This window comes from Vitis riparia, chromosome 4 (genome assembly GCF_004353265.1).
Source record: "Vitis riparia cultivar Riparia Gloire de Montpellier isolate 1030 chromosome 4, EGFV_Vit.rip_1.0, whole genome shotgun sequence".
Lineage (NCBI taxonomy): Eukaryota > Viridiplantae > Streptophyta > Magnoliopsida > Vitales > Vitaceae > Vitis > Vitis riparia.
The window spans coordinates 22,577,997-22,597,693 of record NC_048434.1 but is presented as its reverse complement, the minus strand read 5'-3'; the positions used below and the strand labels follow the sequence as shown (position 1 = coordinate 22,597,693).

At 39.1% G+C, this 19,697-nt stretch overlaps 2 protein-coding genes across 5 annotated transcripts; both read right to left on the bottom strand.

Moving 5' to 3' along the window:
- Nucleotides 1-74: 74 nt before the first annotated feature.
- LOC117913108 (serine/threonine-protein kinase ATG1t) lies at nt 75-13,405 on the bottom strand. Of its 4 annotated transcripts, none has more exons than XM_034828031.1 (8): nt 13,014-13,405; nt 2,409-2,526; nt 2,251-2,309; nt 1,322-1,386; nt 1,123-1,216; nt 974-1,054; nt 779-890; nt 75-661 (listed from the first exon to the last, which is right to left on the bottom strand). In XM_034828031.1, the coding sequence occupies exons 1-8, from the start codon at nt 13,242-13,244 to the stop codon at nt 594-596; spliced, it is 828 nt and encodes a 275-aa protein (XP_034683922.1). In that variant the 5' UTR covers nt 13,245-13,405; the 3' UTR covers nt 75-593. The 4 variants fall into 4 exon arrangements, with proteins under 4 accessions (XP_034683922.1, XP_034683926.1, XP_034683924.1 ...); XM_034828035.1 differs by having other exon boundaries at nt 779-845; XM_034828033.1 differs by having other exon boundaries at nt 2,251-2,303.
- Nucleotides 13,406-14,370: 965 nt separating this feature from the next.
- LOC117913477 (protein NODULATION SIGNALING PATHWAY 2-like) lies at nt 14,371-16,070 on the bottom strand. Its single transcript, XM_034828463.1, has one exon. It carries the CDS (start codon nt 15,680-15,682, stop codon nt 14,561-14,563), a length of 1,122 nt encoding a protein of 373 aa, XP_034684354.1. The 5' UTR covers nt 15,683-16,070; the 3' UTR covers nt 14,371-14,560.
- Between the last annotated feature and the right edge of the window lie 3,627 nt (nt 16,071-19,697).

Below are 19,697 nucleotides of genomic sequence, written 5' to 3'. Positions count from 1 at the left end.
AAAAGTGAAGGAAACAATTGGAGTATAAACACACATTGGTAGATGATCCATGTATGCCTTTTATAAACAAGCACTCCCAGAAATCTACTTCGTAAACATGCTATTAATAGGAAAACATTTCTGTGCAGTGAAATGATACAAGTTCATACACATAAACCCACTTTACAAGAACAGGCATTTACCAAGGCTAACAAAACCCACAAGTCCCAGTACCAAACTAGTTCACTCTCTAATTGAAGCATGCCCATGATGATTATGGAAATCGATTCATGGGTCATGCAAGCAATAACCTACCACATGCACATAAAGAATCACCTTCTGCATTCAAAATCAAGAAAGAAAATCGAGGAGTGCAGCTTGAATGAGGTCAAAAATATGTTTGAAAGCAGCAGGGGGTGAGGTATAACGTCTTTCAGATGTGATCTAAGCCTACAAGCTTTGCAGAGAAAAGTGGAGCAGAAATAGCAGCTGAAGCACTGATTATGACAAGTTTATTGACTATGCCTTTGATGATTTTGATAATGTCCAGCTTATTCATGAGGAACTCTACCTTGAGGGAAGTTGTGCAACATTCGAGTACCCATGAGTTGCTTTTACCACCCCTGCCCTTTTCCTCTCAAGAACCTATGCCGACAAAACTCGTCAAAGGACAGGCGGTGCACTGAAACAATGGAGAAACCCTATTAGTTATGATCAAGATCATACAAAAGAGAACACAAATAATCTTTGAGTCAGGATATTAGCAACATATGAAGTTCATAAAGCTTATATGCAAAACCTGGATTTGTAGACAATAGTTTTGTACACAGATCAACACAATCTGGATGCAGTCCTGGAGAGATGAGCTGAGAAAATGGAAGCATTTTACATGATTCAATGTTCTGCAGCAGCTGTAATCAAAATAATTTATAAACAAAAAGATATAAGCAATGGAATTGATTGAATGTTGGCTGGGTTAAGGCAGAGGTACAACCTGAACATTAGTCCTCCCACAAAAAGGCGGGTAGCCATTAAGAAGTTCAAAAAGAATTGCCCCAAGACTCCACATATCAACCTGAAAGTAAGCCCCGGATTTTAGCTTCTGCTAGTACAAACAAGGATGGCCTTCGTCAAATTCCTTACCTTTTCATCATATTTTTTAAATCGCAGAACTTCTGGAGCCATGTATAATGGAGTCCCACAAACTGTCTCTGCATGTTCACCTGGATGTACAGTTCTGTACTCAAAATATAAATAAATAAATTATTTGTAAGCTTATCTTGCAAGAAATTTTCATAGTGTTTAACAAGTTGAATCCACACTAGATCCTTCTAATATTTACCGAGAGAGACCAAAATCAGCTATCTTTAGCAGCACATCACTCTCAGGACCCGACAGTAAAATGTTCTGCTCCAATAGAAGCATCAAGGTAAGGCATATGAAGAAATAAAGATCTCGATGCCTCTTTCAATTCAGAGAACCAAGTTTAGAAAAGCTAATGGCAAAAACATAGCTTTCACGTCCATCCATTACAAGCTGATATAGTTAAAAATACAAATTTTACCTCAAATTTAGACAACTCAAATGATAAAAAGCAACTTTCAGAAGTCCCTAACGTTAGAAGCTACTGAATTTGTGCACTTCAACCATAACTAGACCATTGCATTTAATTTTAAAATTTTGCTTAGGCAGAAAAATATTTGGATTAATTTAGTGAACCCATGAGTGAATCTGCAAATGCAAGGTGGTTGGTGGCAGAGGTGGTTCATCAAATGACTAAAATACCTTTGGGCTTGTTGAATTTTCCATTTTGAAAATGAAAACAATGAGCATGTTTATTTTTAGAATTATTCAATTATAAAGTGCTTGCATTTTTGAAAGCTCGGAAAACAATATTATAATATTTTCCAGAAATGACTCGCTTTCAGAAAATGTTGCCAAACATGTTTCCTATGTTATCTTTTCCCTTGTTGTTTCAAAAACAGAAAGCATTTCCCATTTCCATTCCCAAAGAAACCTTCAATTTCCACAAAATGGCACATTGAACCCTTGAGAGTGATATATGTTGGTTGGTTGTCAGACCAAATGGACAGGCACTAGCCAGAAAAAAGCTGCACTCTGTATGGTGGTACAATCTATCATTCGTACAGTGGTGACCCTATCCCAATAGAACGCAACTCATGTAAGTCATGAATGCAGAATAGTCCAACCATGCAATATTGCGCGCACATGTGTGTGTGTATGCGCAGATGTATTCATAAACTTTAATACCCCAGGTTTCAAGTCTCGGTGAATGATGTGGTGGGAGTGTAGCACTTCTAAACCCGCTCCTACAAGACAGATATCAACACATTCTTTAGACACGTTTTCAGAACAGTGAGGGAATAGTAGTAGAACCATTGTCAATTGTGACACGAATAAGGAACTACCAAGCTGCTGCATGAATCTTCTGGCAACCCATTCTTGAACTCTCCCATGGTGCCGAATGTAAGACTCTAGATCTCCCCCAGAGCAGAATTCCAGGACCAGGAATATGCAACCTTCAGCCTGAGGGGGAAATATCAGCTTCTAATTCAAGGGGATCAGTTGAGAGAGATAAACTGTAAAGGAACTTAGATTGCTTTGATTTCCATCTATGAATGGCTATTATGAGCCAGCTTCGATAAAGTATCATGTACGTATATATATATATATCCAAATCCAACTTAAAATACAGGAAAAAAAAATAAAAAGGGAAAGAGCAGCATTTAACTTCTATTTGCATTTTGCTCAAAATATTTCAATGAGCTTTATAATTGGCTTGTTCCACACCAAGTCCTGGGCTCTGTGATACAGTGATTGTATGCAGGGAAATGAATTTTCTTCAACAAACTCAAGGAAGTTTCTTGTATAGTCCAACTGAGGAGCAATAAAGAAGAGAGCAAGCAACAAAAAATGCATATGCAGATGCTCAGGTAGAGTAACCAAATTACTCATGTCAATATCATCAAAATACAAGCTGAATTACAAAAAAATTGCATTTCATTGATGAAAAAACTGTTGATATCAATGTAGTTTCATGAATCATACGGTGAAATATCAAGTGAAAGTATCAAAACATCCATGCTTAGTTTGTTGAACAAGAAGGTAAGAAAGGGTAAGGGAAATTAGGGATTTCACAAACACTTTCAGAAGAGAAGCTACTACTCAGGAACTATATCTCAGTATGAGCAAATTACTGCCCCAATTTACACTACCTAATCTTTGGATATAGTACATGTCATTATGCAATAAGCCTAGGTAAGAAAATGAAAAATCAGCTAGAGTAAGGTTTATATTCCTAGGGCTGGGGGTCAGGTAAAAGGTTTGAACGACATAAAACTAGCATCTCAATTGGTGAGACTCCACCTAACCAAGTAAAAAGTCTGACCGCAAATCTTTATTGTAATTAAAATACTAAAGCCTAAATACGTAATAACTTAAATCAAGAAAAACCAAAGATAGAGTTACCATGGCTTTGTAGTATTTCAGGTTGTCATCCTTTTATATCAGCTTTAATGTGTTTAATTGTTTTTAGGTTACAAGGATTAATTATTTGCTAAATTTAATGAAACCCTAAATTAAATAAATAAGGATAAAATATAAATAAAGAGTTCTTAAAATATTTAATGAAATAAATCAAATAAAAGAAATAATATATCGGAGAGTTTCACAATCTAGTGTCAAATCCCTATAGAGAGAGCGTTATAAAATCCAGGGTTTAGGATCAAGTCAATCCACGACCAAATTGAATCTTAAGACCAATATTGCATTTTTTTTTTTTTTTTTGATAAGTAATCACAATTCATTAAAGAGGCAAAAAACCTCAACGTATACAGGACGTATACAAGGCAGCAACAGCCAAAACAAGCAAAAAGACCAAAAAACAAACCAACCCTCAGCTGGAGGCAACCCACTCCAGGAAATCTAAAAGGGAATGCGGCTCCTCTTCCATATACAATTTAGCCCAACCCCAGATATTACAAACAAAAGAATATTTGAACCTCTGAATAACTAAGACCCCCCCCCCCCCCCCCCCTAAAGGCTAATCTATTCCTTTCCTTCCAAACCATCCAAAAAATGAATAACGGAATGGAATTCCAGAATTTTTTCTTTTTTTTCCCCACAAAAGAACCCCCCCAACTATATAAAACCTCATTTACAGTATAAGGGAACACCCACTTGACCCCAACTAAGCCCAACACTAAATCCCAAAGAACTCTAGCCACTGTACAATGAATAAGTAAATGATCCACACTTTCCTCTTCGCAAGCACACAAAAAACACCTATTCGGGAGCTGCCACCCTCTTTTTTGAATCCTATCAAGAGTCAAGATCTTTCCCCAAGTAGCTTCCCACGCGAAAAACATGATTTTAGTTGGAACTCTTCCCACCCAAATCTTATTCTTCGGAAAGTTGACAGCCCTAGCCCTATCCAACCAGCTGTACGCATCCTTCACTCTAAACTGCCCACTTCCCCCTCCCTTCCAAACAACTGAGTCCTCCTCCCAAGTAATCCTAGCTCCTTTCAATGTTTGAAGCAACTCACCTATCAACTCCACCTCCCAATCATTAAAATCCCTACTAAAACACAAATTCCAACCTCCTTCCCCAACATTCTGGTCCCACATGTCTTCAACCTTTGCATTTCTATTGGCTGCCAAACTGTAGAGATGCGAGAACCTTTGGGACAGCGCTGCATCTCTGCACCACACATCAGTCCAGAAGCTGATTTTGTTACCTTTCCCAACCTTGAACCCCATTTTGTCCCAGCACCAACCAGCTTCCTTTAAAATTTCCTTCCACACCCCCACACCACATGCACCCACAGCCTTTTTGGTCCTCCAACCATAATCCTCCTGACCGTACTTTGCCTCACATACTTCCAAAGGGCCTCCTTGTCCGAAGCAAATCTCCACGTCCACTTACCAAGAAGCGCTTTATTCATTGTAGTAAACTTCCTTAAACCCAATCCCCCATTCTCCTTATCTCCACACACCACATCCCACTTAACCAGATGAGTTTTCCTCTCCATAAGACCCCCCCCCCCCCCCCCACAAAAAGTCTCTTTGCAATTTTTCTAATCTTCTTGCCACAGAAATGGGCATACGGAATAACGACATCTGGTACACTGGCATGCTTCCCATAGTACTTTTAATTAGAGTGATTCTCCCACCCTTTGAGATATATTGGCTCTTCCAAAGAGCAAGCCTCCTTCTCATTTTTTCTTCAATCCCATCCCAGCCATAAGCAGCCTTATTAGGCACCCCCAACGGCAACCCCAAATACACATTCGGAAGCTGCCCCACCTTACACCCTAACTCCACAGCCAGCTCCTCTATCCTTTGCACCTCTCCTACTAGAATAACCTCGCTTTTAGCCAAATTAATTCTTAACCCGGACGCGGCTTCAAACCAGAACAAGATCCAACTTAAATTTGTTAAGTTCTCCTTCTTTGCCTCACAAAAGACAATAGTATCATCGACGAATAGCAAATGAGCAATGTGGACAGCCCGACCTCTATTACACTGAATTTTGCATCCTGAAATGAAGCCCCCCTCCATAGCCCTTCTGATTAGGACGCTCAGCACCTCCATCCCCATTACGAATAGGTAGGGGGATAGGGGATCCCCTTGATGCAGCCTTTTAGAACTCGGAAAGAATCCAGCTGGCGTACCATTCACCAACACTGAAAATTTGGCTGTGGAGATACACCACCACATCCACCTCAGCCACTTAGCTCCAAATCCCATTTTTTCCATCACTTTCAAGAGGAATTGCCAATTAATGCTATCATAGGCCTTCTCTATGTCTAACTTGCAGATAACCCCCTTGTCTCCCTTTTTTTTCCAGTTGTCGATCACCTCATTTGCTATTAGAGACGCGTCAAGAATCTGTCTACCCTTAACAAACGCGTTCTGATCTTGTGAAACTACTTTATTTATAACTTTTTTAAGCCTGTTGGCCAACACCTTTGCCAACAGCTTATAGAGGCCCCCCAACAGGCTGATTGGCCTGAAATCTCCCAAATCCTCAGCCCCTCCTTTCTTGGGAATCAACACCAGAAAGGTGTTGTTAATACTCTTGAGGAACGTATTCCGTTCATGGAACTCCTTAAACATCATCAGAATATCCTCCTTGACGAAATCCCAACAGCATTGCCAAAAGAAAACAAAGAACCCGTCAGGACCTGGGGCTTTATCCCCATTCATATCCATCAGGGCCGACAGGACTTCACCCTCAGAGAAGGAAGCCTCCAGCATCTCTACCTCTTGCACACAAATTTGATTAAAAGGGAGATTTCCAATGTCCGCCATCCACCCCGGACTTTCAGAGAATTGCTGCTTAAAAGCATTAGCTACCCCCTCTCTGATTTCCCTCTCCTCTGTCAATCTAATCCCATTAATTTTAACTCGGTCCATGTGATTAACTCTCCTATGAGCAGACGCCATACGGTGGAAATATCTCGTATTCCTATCACCTGCCTTCAGCCAAAGTTCCCTAGACACCTGCCTCCAGTGAGTTTCTTCCAGATCAACCCACTTAGCATAATCCTCCTTGGCTTTCTTCTTACAAGCTAATTCCTCCATTGACAAGCTCCTTTCCTCCTCTACTCTGTCCCAATACTCCACTTGTTGAATCGCAGCCTCCTTGTTACTTTCCAGTTTACCAAACTCCTCCCTATTCCAAACTTTAAGCTTCTGCTTCAGATCCTTCATTTTCGCCGATAATCTAAAACTGGCACTACCCCTGACCTCTATTCCCTGCCACCAACTCCATATTAATTCCTTAAACCCCTCTACTTTAAACCACATATTTTCGAATCTGAAGGGTGCAGGCCCTCTCCTCCAACTACCCCCCTCTAGTAATACTGGATAGTGGTCCGAAATCGGCCTGGGAAGCCTCCGCTGACTCACCCTACTGAACTGATCCAGCCAACAAGGAGAGACCAGAAATCTATCTAGACGGGCCCTAGACATGTTATTCAGGCCCCCAGACCACGTGAATGCACCCCCTTGCAGATGAAGGTCCACAAGGCCAAGGTCATCTACCACTTCCGCAAACCTCCTCATAGCTGAAGTCATTCTCCCTTGCCTGCTTCTCTCACCTTGAGCCAGGGTAATGTTGAAGTCACCACCTAGACACCAAGGCCCCTCCCAAATTCCTCTGATTGCCCCTACTTCTTCCCAAAGCCACTCCCTTTCAAGTCTAGTGAATGGGCCATAAACCCCCGTAAAAGCCCAAATCACCCCATTCTCCATTGTCCTGAATCTACAGGATAAAGATAACTGCCCCACCTCCCACTCCAGCAACTCCAGAGCTCTTTTATCCCAGCAGATCAGAATACCCCCAGCCGAGCCACACGCATTCAGGACCTTCCAATCCAAAAATCTACCAGTCCCTAGACTTCTCACCACCCTATCAGTCATAATCTGGATTTTTGTCTCCTGGATGCAAAAGAGATCCACCTTCTGCTTCCTTAAGACCGATTTAATAACCTTCCTTTTCGTACTTTCGTTCACCCCCCTTACATTCCAACTTACCAATTTGAGATTCATTAAACAATCACCATCTGCTCCCCTTTGCCCTTAATCGGGCCCTTCATTTTGCCATCCCCCTCATAATTTACTGAGCATTCCAACCTCTTTAGTTCCCTCTCAAACCTCGATTTTTCTAATAATCCTTTACTATGAATCTTTTCCCTTCTTTTCCTGATTTTAGACAGAAAATTTAAAATCTCCTTCTCCAACCCATCAGTCGGAAAGCCCAGGAATTGACTAAATCTTGCGAGGCTACTTTCTTGCCAATCCAGGTCCTCCTCCCCCCTTTCATCTTGATTCTCATTCTGCGAAGATCCCCCTTCCTGCTCCCTTGCCGTTGCTAGGGGCCCTTTGAATTCAACCATCTCCCAACAAGCACTACCAGTCGCCCTGGTACCCTCTACATCTTGCCCTTGAGAATTTCTACCATTTCGGCAATTCTTCCCAATAACCCCAGAATGGTCAAAGAACTCCCCCTCTGAAGTCCGACCAAGAGCAAGCAAAGAAGAAGGAGAAGAATTCCCTAAAGCCATGATCCCCCTAAAGAAGAGAAGGCCTCATACCTCATGGCTTCATTCTGGAGGGCACTGTCTACCATTTCCTCGAGAGGATTGGCCTTCTGGGCGCTCGCAGTTTCCATCTCCCTTACTCTTAGGAATTCTATCTCAGAATTTTCATTATCAATCATCCCAGACTGAGCCCAGGCCTCCACAATATGCTTGCTCACCTTCAGGCCTGATCTCTGAGACGGCCCACCCCGCTGTGCCTCAATCTCTTGTAACCCGCTCGAAGACGGCCCACTGCCCTCTCTTCGATCCATAGGTGACCCAGATCGTGGCCCATGTCTTTCCTCCACAACTTTCTCTTTGCCTTTTGGGCCTTTAGGTCTGCCCGATAACCCAAGCCCACCACTACTAATTACTTTAGTCAGCCCTGGTCCAGATAATGGAAAAGGGCTAGGCTCCCCATCCCTCCTAAGGCCCACATTGACATTAGGCCCATTTTGGATCAACCCATCATCCGCCCCACCCTCTGACACTCGGAGCATCAACCCGAAGTGGATCCGGCCCACCGACATGACCCTCACCTTCCCATCCTGCTGTCCATCCGTCACATCATTTGACCGTAGCAGTGCCTCGAAGCCTGCGCTGCCACAATCCTCCACTCGCCGGCCAGCGCGTGCATCTCCGTCGTCCCCTTCCTCACGGCCTTTTGCACTCCGACTGTTCTCCACCTTCTTTCTAATCATCGGCGTTGTCTCCCACCACAGCGGGAGGTGATAGCAGTTCTCTTCAACCCCAATGCTTATCGAGTTTGGCAGTTCATCCCCTTTCGTCTTCACCAAAACCCTCGCCCAACGGAGATCCTCCATTTTCTCCGTCGGATCAACCATGACGACAAAACCCCCGCATTCATCTCCTATTCTTCGCAATATACTCGGAGTCCATAACGACAGCGGCAGTCCTTTTATCCTCACCCATACTTCCTCTTCTAACTCCCCTTCTTCCAGACACCCATAGCATGGGCTCCATAACTTCAAATCAATGAAAATCCTCCCCACCAACCTGTCTCCACCATTGAAAGTTTTTCTAGCTTCTGCCGCCGTTTCAAACTCCAGTAGGGCCCGCCCCTCATCCATCCAGGCCAACCCTAACCTCCCTTTTAGCCCCCAAGCACCCGCCATCAGCCACCCCATTCTCTCCAAATCCCCTCCTCCTGCTGCTTTAGGATTCCATTTTCCAATCAGACATTGACCCAACCGACCCACATTTCTACAGATATCCTCTCCCTTTATCTCCATCCTTATCCCGATGTTGTTCCTTCTCCCCCAACAATCTCCCTTTTTAGGAGACACTCTTTCAGGGGTTGGCTCATCCTTGTTTATCTCCCTTCGATCAATCCTAGAGAATAAGTTCCGCACCACATTCGCCATGACTGTCCATCCCTCTCTTGCCCCTCTTCCTTTCGGGATACAGATGCTGAATCGTTTCTCCTCCGCGTCTACGACTCCTAACCTAATGAAGCTTCCCACCCTGTTCTCTTCACGCACCATGGAGTACCTTCTCCCCTTTTCCTTCCATCCCTTTTCCCATTTATCGAATTTCCAGTCCTTGATACACAGTTCCAGTCCTTCCAGAAACGTCCCGACACTTGCCGGACCCAACCTGACCCAAGAGGAAACACCGTTTTTGCTTTCCACAATAAAGAGTAGGGTTTTGCCCCTTCTCTTCTCCACCTCTACTTCAAAGATTTTCGATTCCACCCCGAACTTCTGCCTTTTCCGATTCGACCTTACCTCATCATCGTCGCCTTCCCCCTCGCTCTCGCCCTCTCTCTCTCTCACGCCCTCTCTCTCTCTCATTCTCTCTTCAGTTAGAATAGTCATTTTTTTGTGGTTGACTTTCAAGACCAATATTGCATTTGGAACTTAGATTTTTCATTTTTCTAAAAATAGATTTCTAAAACCATCAAGTGAATGAGATTAATTACCAGTTCAAGGTTCAACTTTTTAACATTTCCTACTCTTTGTAGTTTTCTTTTGAGGCAGATAACAATAAGGAAGACCACAAAAACTAATGATCAAGAGTTACCAAGAATCACTAGTATCGGATAATAATCTACCAAATAATTCCTTAATACAACTCACAAGGATAATATTAAAGATTCATAAATTTTACCCCAAAACCAATCATTTATCCCATTGTTATAAATTTTTAACCAATTAGATATGATGATTAATTTTGATTTTCAATTTTATTCAATTAAAAGCCCATATCCATCTTTGTAGATTTGACCCTTAGATTTGTTAATAGTAGGATCAAATTATAGTAACTAGTTATCAAGGTCTTCCCAAGAATCACTAGTATCTTGATAAGAATCCTTTTGTAATTTATCTAGAGTGATCTAACATAAAGGATTTATTCCTACCAATTAAGACTTGAAAATAAAATCAAACCATTCGATACATTACCATTTCTTGCTACTCTTCTATGGATTTTTCACCTTTATGTTAGCATCTCTGAATCAATCAAGTTAGCCAAACATGGTGGAGGATTTCTCCTCACAACCCATGTTTGGTTGCCAAGAAATTAAAATAGAAAGATTAAAAAAAAAGATAAGAAAATAATATAAAACCTAAAACTTTATTAAAGAATTTCAAGAAGAGTAATCAATCTCCCTCTCTTTGTTCTTTTCCAAATCAAGCACTAGCTAGAAAACCTAAAAATTGAGCTTTTATAGTTTCCCCAAAACCTAACATGCGGCATGTTCCTATTGGCCACTTATTTTACAAATAATTACCTAAAAATGACTAAAAAGATAATAAAATCATGATTTTCAGTTGTGTGGGGCCCACTTAAGGCAAATAGAGTGCCTAAGATGCAATTCCCTATGTGGGGGCAAAACATCAAAGTGGTCGTGTGTGATTTTGAAATTGGGGTCATTTCAAAATCATTTCAATTGGTCCTGAAGCTCTACACAATTGTCTTCAAATAGTCATAATTTTTTCGTTTCAACTCCAATTTGTGCACCGTTTGAAGTATTGGAGTCCTGACTTCTCGAGCTTCGAAACAATATATAGTTTTCCTAAAAAAGATCCGAGAAGTACTTCAAAAATTACATCAAAGTCGGGGCATGTGTTGTTATTAGGTTTGATTTCCAAGTTCCATTTTAAGTTTTCTTACATTTGCTTCCAACCCCCTTCCTCAAGGTCACTTGCCCTCTATCTTACTTCATAACATTCATTGCTCGTATTTCATAACCATGAATTACTCATTTCAACCTTGCTTGGACTCTTCATGATTCACTAGTTCAAAGTCTCTCATTTATGCATATTTAACCATTTCTACTTCCTTAGTTGAGAATGACTTTCGCACTTAACACTCTTTTCACCTTTAAACCTAAAATGAGGCTCAAAATAGAAGTCTGATCCGTAACTAAGGTCTTAGCATCAATTTGACCTAAGTTGGATGATTTAAGATTTTTATATTGTATAAAACATATCATATATGTGTCACTGGAGCACATACTTTGGTTCCAATCAAAGCCTCACAAATATTCTCAGAAATTTGTCTCCACTCTAAATTTTTCTCCTAGTTTCAAACTATACATTGCAGTTCACATTTAAAATTCAGGAAATGCTTGTGGCTATGAGGAAGGCTTGTAATTTGGCAGTGAATAGCATGCATGGTGAACAACAATGGGTTTGGGCATGGTCAACAAGCTCCAAGTAAGAGAAGGTCCAAAGAACATCTAAACAAGCAGTTGTGAGCATAAGTAGTCCAGGATCAAGATGTTTGCACAATGGGGCTATCTTTGTGTTGGAGGACATTGCAATGAGTGACAATTGCTGTGGAAACAGCAAGCAGGTGAAAAGCCTAGTAGCCTTGCCGGTCAGTGATGGATGGAATGACTCTTGGAATTTTAAGTATCTCTCGCTTAGAGAATGGACAGGTTGAAAGGAGGCAAGCCAAGCTAAAATGTGGCAGGGGCCACCCTTAAATGAACCTGCAAAGTTATAAATTGCATCTACTCCAAGAGCATGTAACATCTGACATGGGAAACTAGCAAGGATCACAGTCACACAGATTGTGACAGGGGTTGGCACATAATGCGAAGGAGCTGGAGAATCCTTTCCTCACCTATAAATAGCAATTAAAGAGGCATGGAACTCCTAGACCATTCTCTCGTACTTTTACATGAAATAATACAGGTTGGAAAGTTCCCATATGATATTGTGTGATCTGTCAGTGCTTTGATTCTGAACTCCCTAGTGAAGCAGGGATTCTTAGTCTATCCCTTCAGAAAGTGAAAACGTTTTCTGTGCCCTTCATGATGAGGATGACCTTAAAGTTGTCTTAAGAAAGCATGTGGTCCCTTTTATGATAATTCAAAATGAAAAGCATGTGGTAATACAAAGACGCTATGAGCACGTCTCGTTGTTTTCAATACCCCATTCCTACAGTTCCAAAATGCTCACATGCTGTAAAGAAAATTCAAGTAGTAAATTGATTGCTGAGTATCCCAGTAAATGCAGGGTTCCAGTTCTATGTCCCATGCAGGATCTAGGATTTTCCCATTTCCCTTTCTCTCAGGATCAGAAAACAGATTGCAAGAGCTAAACATGTTAGTATAAGATCATCTATCATATTCTATGTTCAAAACTCCTCTCAAAAAAGCCCTTCTCCTTAGAAGTTCATTTGGCACCTTCAGGCATCCCAAGGCAAAAAAAAAGATTTTGTTTGGAACAACAATTTGCAAAGGATACATAAGAAAGTAAAATACCACCAAGAATCAAAAATACAAACAGGGTATGTGAAAAAAAAAAACCCAAAATTAACGAATCATTGCAGTACTGGACCAACAATTTCAACTCAAATTGAAGCTACAAAAGATAGTTGCAAAAAAAATCCCTGAAAATCAAAATTAATGAACTGGGTGGGCAATTGAAGGGAGGAATCTATGGTAAAAACCAACCTGGAAGACATGAAGAAGGCGAATGATGTTGGGGTGGCTAACAGAAGACAAGAAGTTGATCTCACAGTCCAGGGAGGTCTTGAGGTTACGGTTGAGTTTGGAGAGATAGACCTGCTTCAAAGCCACTACTTCACCGCTACATTTCTGCTCAGCCTTCCAAACTGTTGATTGGGGCCCTTGTCCCACTTTGGACCTCACCGTATACTCTCCTATGGTGAATGGTGGATCCATCGTCTTCAACTCCACATCACTCTTCTCAATGTAAATAGGAAGCTCTGCAAACTATACCATATGGAATTCTGGAAAAAGAGTGGGCGTAAAACGATAAGAAGGAAGAGAAGGGAAAGATCCAGACGCTCCTGTCTCCATCCCTATTCTCAAGTGTCAACCCCCTTGGAAGTTACAAGTAATAATTAAACATACCCTAATTAATCCTGTAATACATAATTAATATACCTAAAGAAGGTCAAATTGAAACTTTCGGCTCACCTCAAAACCCAAATAAGGCGTGGGCCGGGACATTAGGCCCAAACTAGGGGATCAGTGCCAAGGCGGCCCGAATAAACTCGGCCTGAGCCCAGTTGATAAGCAGGTGCACTCTGTATTAAAGGTTTGCATGGGTTAGGGCCCTTTTTTAACCGCTATTATTGTTTTTAGGACACATGGATGAATTTCATTACTAATTCTCCTTAATTTTTTTCATGTAAAATATAGAACACAAATTCTCATTATTTTTTTTAGAATACAAATAAATTTCAAATTTTTAAAAATTAGAAGTTATATATTTTTATTAACTTGGTTTCAAATTTTTTTATTTTTAAATTTTTAAAAATAGAAAATAGAAATATATCTAAACTATACCTGATTAAAAAAAAAATTATTTTTCAACTAATAAGGTAAGCTCAGTTTTATTTTAAAAAAATAAATATTAAAAATTTAAAAATCATGCCAAAAAATATTTAAAATTTTTTTAAAATTTCTAAATCTACAACACTTTTTATAAAATCAATTAAAATTTTTTCAAAATTAATTCAATTTTAAGGTTATCTTATAAAAAAAACAACTTTTGAATCTAAATGAAATTTTTTCTTTAGAAAGACAACTTTTGATTAAATTAAAGTATCATAAATTTAAATTTTAAATTATCATATTTTTAAAATTATTGTATTTTTTTCAAATCCCATGATAACATTCCTTGATCATCATTGGAGCCAGCCACTAGTGTGGGTACGTATAAAGTGAAACTTGAATATTAGAGAAGCATCTGGGCTTTAAAGCAGTGGACTACGCACTGACCACCTCAATGTATTCTGTTTAGATGTGGATGTAGGGGAGGGTGTTTCTAGGTACAGGCAACTGAAAACACACAAATTCTTTCTTATCTAATACTCCATGTCCAAATCTGGAAACACTCTCAGTATTTAGTATTTACACTACATAATAATAAACCCCCATTTGGCCCAAGCCAGCCATGATTCATTCATGACTGAAGCCTTTTCAGATCTATGACTATGAAGAAACAACTAGGAAGATAGGTTCAGATTTGATCATTTTTTGAAATGGGCATGCATCCATATGGAAGCCGTTGTCAAAGGCCTTGATTTCCAACACAAGGCCAACCTGCAGTTCTCATGTTTCACCCAGTATTCCCCACTGAAGAGACCAACTAAGAACTTGGCTTGAGCAACATTGCATGAACTTAGTGGAATTGGCTTAAACCTCTTCAATGAAGCAAACCCATCTTCCCACAAGCTCTTCTCTTTCTTCTCACAAGGGAACTGCCTCAGACTATTCCAAATCCCATTTCTTAAGAACTCCTCCTCTATCAATCTTAGTCCCACTTTGTATATACCAGAGAAACTGCTCATGAGTGAATCAGAGAAAGCAGCGTAGTGGTGAAGGGCCTCACAGAAGAACTCTACAAAGGACATGGTTGGGATTTTAGAGAAATTAAACAAGTCTTCTTCTACTAAAACAACAATCTTGGGGGATAGTTTACTCACACCTCCCAAGAAAGTTTTGATAACTGATAAACTTCTGTTGGGCATGTAGAGCTGGTGGATCATACAGTTGGCTATTAGTGTGTCACCCACTTCAATTCTGTCAAAATCTTCTTCTCTCAGAATCACCATTTGATCAAACGTGAACGAGAGACTGATGGATTCTGCAAACTCTTTGAGTCTTCTTCCTGTCTGTTGAATGATGTCCACATTTTCCTGGTCTGAGAGGATTGATGTTATTCTAAGAGAAACATCTTTCTTCACTGCAAGATCAACCATCAATGGAGGCCACTGTATCCCCTCCATGATGTCGAAGTCAATGACATGAACCTCTTGGCCGCCTTCTGCTGCCTCGAGGATTGCTTGATTGGCTGTGAAATGTGCAAATTTCACATATGGGGAGAGCTCTTGGAGCATCTGAAAGGCAGACATGGTATTTGCCTGCCTAGAAACAGGCTTCTGCAGCGGCATTTCAGGAGCGCTGATACTTCTGTAATACAGGCCTTGAGTGAAAAACAAAGCCAATCTGTTAAATTGGTTGTCCCCTTTTGCTTGATGTAAAAGGAGATCGTTAAGCTTCAGAATTATGCTTGAAGCAAGTGGCCAGTTTTGTGCTTCAACAGCTTCTGCTCCTGCTAGTAAGAGATCAGCTAAGCCGCAGTCTTCCATCAACTCTTCTTGAATTCCATTCAAATGGGAACTCTCATCTGCCAAAAATCCACTTGTTCTGGTGCTTCTTGGCTGGCATCATACCCCATTTTAGTTTCTTCTGCTCTTTCAAGACCCATTATGTGATCTCCATGGATGGAATTGAAGTCCAGGAGTCCATCCTCTACTTGGAACAGTCTTTCCATGTCCTGGTCATGGAAAATACCATCCTGGATGGTTTTTGGGCAGATGGGATCTTCTGTTTGGAAAGAAAATACAGTTTCCAAGCTACAGTCAAGAGGTTTTTCATTGTAGCTTGGCTCCAACGGGTAAGGGATCTGTTCATAGGCCATAATTAATGGAAGATGGAAAACTGAAAGGCTCAGAGAGAACCTATGAATGTTTAAGCTAAGGCCCCATGCTTATATACCAAGCTAGAGAAACAAAGTAGGATGGACCACCTATTAGCCATTAAGATCTCTTGCTGCTCATGGAGGAAACATCCACCCTTACTTCGGAAGGCCTTATTCCACACGCTTCTCCGTGTCCAACAGAAATTCTTATAAACTGATGAGTTTTACTGGAAGAAGTTCTCTACTTAAAACAGATTTGGTGGCATCCCTTGTCATATTAAAGAGATGATAATAGTGATAATTTAGGTTGTAAACCAAGAGGAAAAGTAAAGATGCCCTCATGGACTTCCTGAATAATTTCATATTCCCATTGCCTTGTTAAAAAATCAATTCTTCATTAAGTCATTCTCTATGTTCTATGCCACGTAGGGTGGTTGGAACTTATTAGTCATTAATTTATGTTAGTGCATGGGGGTTCTTTTATTAAAATGCAGCTGATAAATCAGTTATAAAGTTGCTACTGAAGACCACGTATGCAAATTTAAACTTATCTGGGTTCTGAAAGTCAAAAATGAAGTTGAAAGAGCACAGCTCAAATACAGGATTGGACTCTGCACGCGTAGATGGAATTAACAGAAACAAATATAATATGAAAATGATCTGGCCAGCACATGGGGTTTAGTTTTTTGAGATTTACATGAGAATATGCTGACTATATGACGTGTGGCTAACAATCTTTCATCAGAATAAACCCAATTAGAGTTCTGTACTTAGCTGATATTTAATTAAGTTTCAAAGGAGAAAGGCACAAAGTTGATGACGGTATCAACAGGGCAGAAACATACAAGAGCACATGAGGAGGTCCAATCTTTGATTATATAGTTGTTATTGTCTGAATTAAATTAAGAACATTGAAGATGTTCAGAATATTCTTGTCCTCAAGACTTCATGAGCAAGGGACTGGTCATGAATGAGGTCATAATGTCCCTTATTTTGTTTGCCTAGTTGAAAGAATAACATGCACAACCTTGCCTGCAAATCACTGAAGGTAGTAGCTACTTCGGTGAAGATTTTGAGTTTATATATCTCTATATACAGGTTCTGAATGCATGAGGAAGAAGTATTACGTATGGGGCATGTATGATTCTTTCTTCTAAAATCCTCCCTGTGTGGTTCATGATCTACAGCACTGCAAATTTAAGCTTACAAAATGCTTTTCAAAGCTTAAGGAATTGATTATTTTTCTATTGAATTTTTCTAGCACTCCTATTTGTTTGATTCAATAGTCAAAATGTAAGATTCTTTAATTACTAAATATGGCATGGGTTCAATCTCTGTACTTGTTCCATTTTGAAAATTTATGGGTGTATATGAAAAATTCCACACATTTTAATGTCATTGTAAATTTCCAGTCACCCTCTCTGATCAGATATCAACTCTGTAGGCCTTTTGCAAGTCACGGGTTTCAAAATTAGGACGAAGCTAGAGTTCAAACAAGCCCCTAACAAAATTCAACATCGTTGCTGTTGCAACGTCCCATGAATCATTAGGATGGAGATCGGTTTTTGTATTCAAAATGGAGCCATCACCACCTACAACAACAACAACTAAAACAAGACAAGGTTCTTTTCACCATTTATGACAATGGTTACTTGCCTCTTATCCCTGAAAAAAGACAAGAAGAATTCAAATGCAACAAATATGACAAGGACAAATTCCCCTTCAGCGTAAACTCCATGGGATGATTTCATTTTCATGAAATGTCCAAGTGCGCCGAAAAAGGGTTTAGCAGTGAGAACCAAAAGAGGAACTATTTGTGATAACACAGCCAACCTAATCTGATGGGAACAGATAATTTGAATCGGAGATAAGCTTCAACAGACTGCAATATACGTGGCATCAGTTTCTGGGGGGGCTTGGTCTCATAACCCAAGGAGCATAAGAAAAAAGAAAGTCATGACAAGGAAAAAAAAAAAACCTAGATCCTAGTGTGAACTGTTGACTTAATGGCCTGAAAGATTCCCTATCATATGCTAGCTAGGGGGACTTACGGTGTGTGTATATAAGGTTCCAACTTACCTACCTGCTCACATCTTTATATATTGATCAGTAACCAACTGCTACTGGCGCATGCCTTGATGGTCTCTAGCTTGGACCCGCTACTTTTATTCTCCCCCATAGTAGGGATATGTTCTTCCTAAGAACCATTTGTAAACCAAACTGATGATGAGTCATGTGTAATGGTGACTGGCTGACAGTAGTGATCATATATAGTCATGTGAGTTTTGTATAGGGTCTTGTAAGCAGAATTTGCTAGTTATAACCAAGACCATTCTTTATGTGCACGTATGGCTTTGTATCGATACAGTCATATTAATTAGTGACTGTCATTTAAAGCATCAATACTCAACTACATTTTTCAAATAGAATCCTTATTTTTATAAAATATTTATAAATAATTGCAAGTATTTGATCATGGGTGCTTGAATGCTAAGCAAACCATGTATATTTGATCATATTTAAGTAAATCATTGTTTTTATTGTAAAACGAGGATAAATGCAATGCAAATCAAAGTAGAGATAAAATATATATTACTTTAACAAAATACAATGAGGGGAGGAATTAGAGAAGAGAGTTGAGAAAATGAAAGACAGAGAGAATGAGAGAAAGGAAGAAAGAAGTCTTTTTATAGATTTTCCAAATGACTTCCTATGGACCCCACATTTCACTCGATGGTGAAACTCATTTTTTTATTGATTTGATGAAAATATGATTTTTAGAAAAATATTTGGAATCGCCACTTATTTTTGTTTTATTTTTTAAAGGGTAAACAAAATAAGAAAGAAAACCCTAAGTGTGACTCCTTATTTGAAAAAGGTGGTCTATGAAAAATCGAGTCTAAGTCCAGGGGTCAGGTTACTTATTGGGAAGATACGGTAGTGAGTCGTAGCACCCCTCTAAGTCTGTATAGATACAGTCTCTACTAATCAAATTGAGGGAATTGTGGCAATTAATTGATTAATTATGGATACTAAGGAAAATAATCATGCAAATGAGTATATACAAGTCATGGTGAAAATCAATACACACAAATAATGATGAAATCTAATTACAAGATACAAGAGGATTATGCAAAAATGATTTATTGAACTAAAAAAAAGATATTAAAAAAATGGTTTTCAAGAAATTTCAAATAATTTTAAAAAAAATGATTTTGAATTAATGATTTCAATTTATTTATTTTCATTTGTATTCAATTTTCAAAAAAAGTTATTTTTACTTATTATATCAAAAGAATTTATTACAAAATTTCAATTTGGATACAAAAATTATTTTTACTTGCTTTTACTAGAAAATAATGAAGTTTTACAATTTTATTTACAAAAGTATTTTGATTCATTTCCATTTAAAAAAAAAGGTGATTTATACAAATTATCTAAAAAGACATAACTTTATTTGCAAAAGGAATTTTAATTATAAAAAAAGATTTAAATAATCTACTTCTAAAAAATATACTTTTAATCTCATTTTAATTAAGGAAAAATAATTCATATAAAAATACATTTTTTTGGACAATTTTATTAAAAAGGATTTTTCGAATTCTATAAAAAAAACAATTCTTTTGGATTTTTCTAAATGCATTTTTCTGAATTTTTATAAATAAAAAAAACTTTCTTTTATT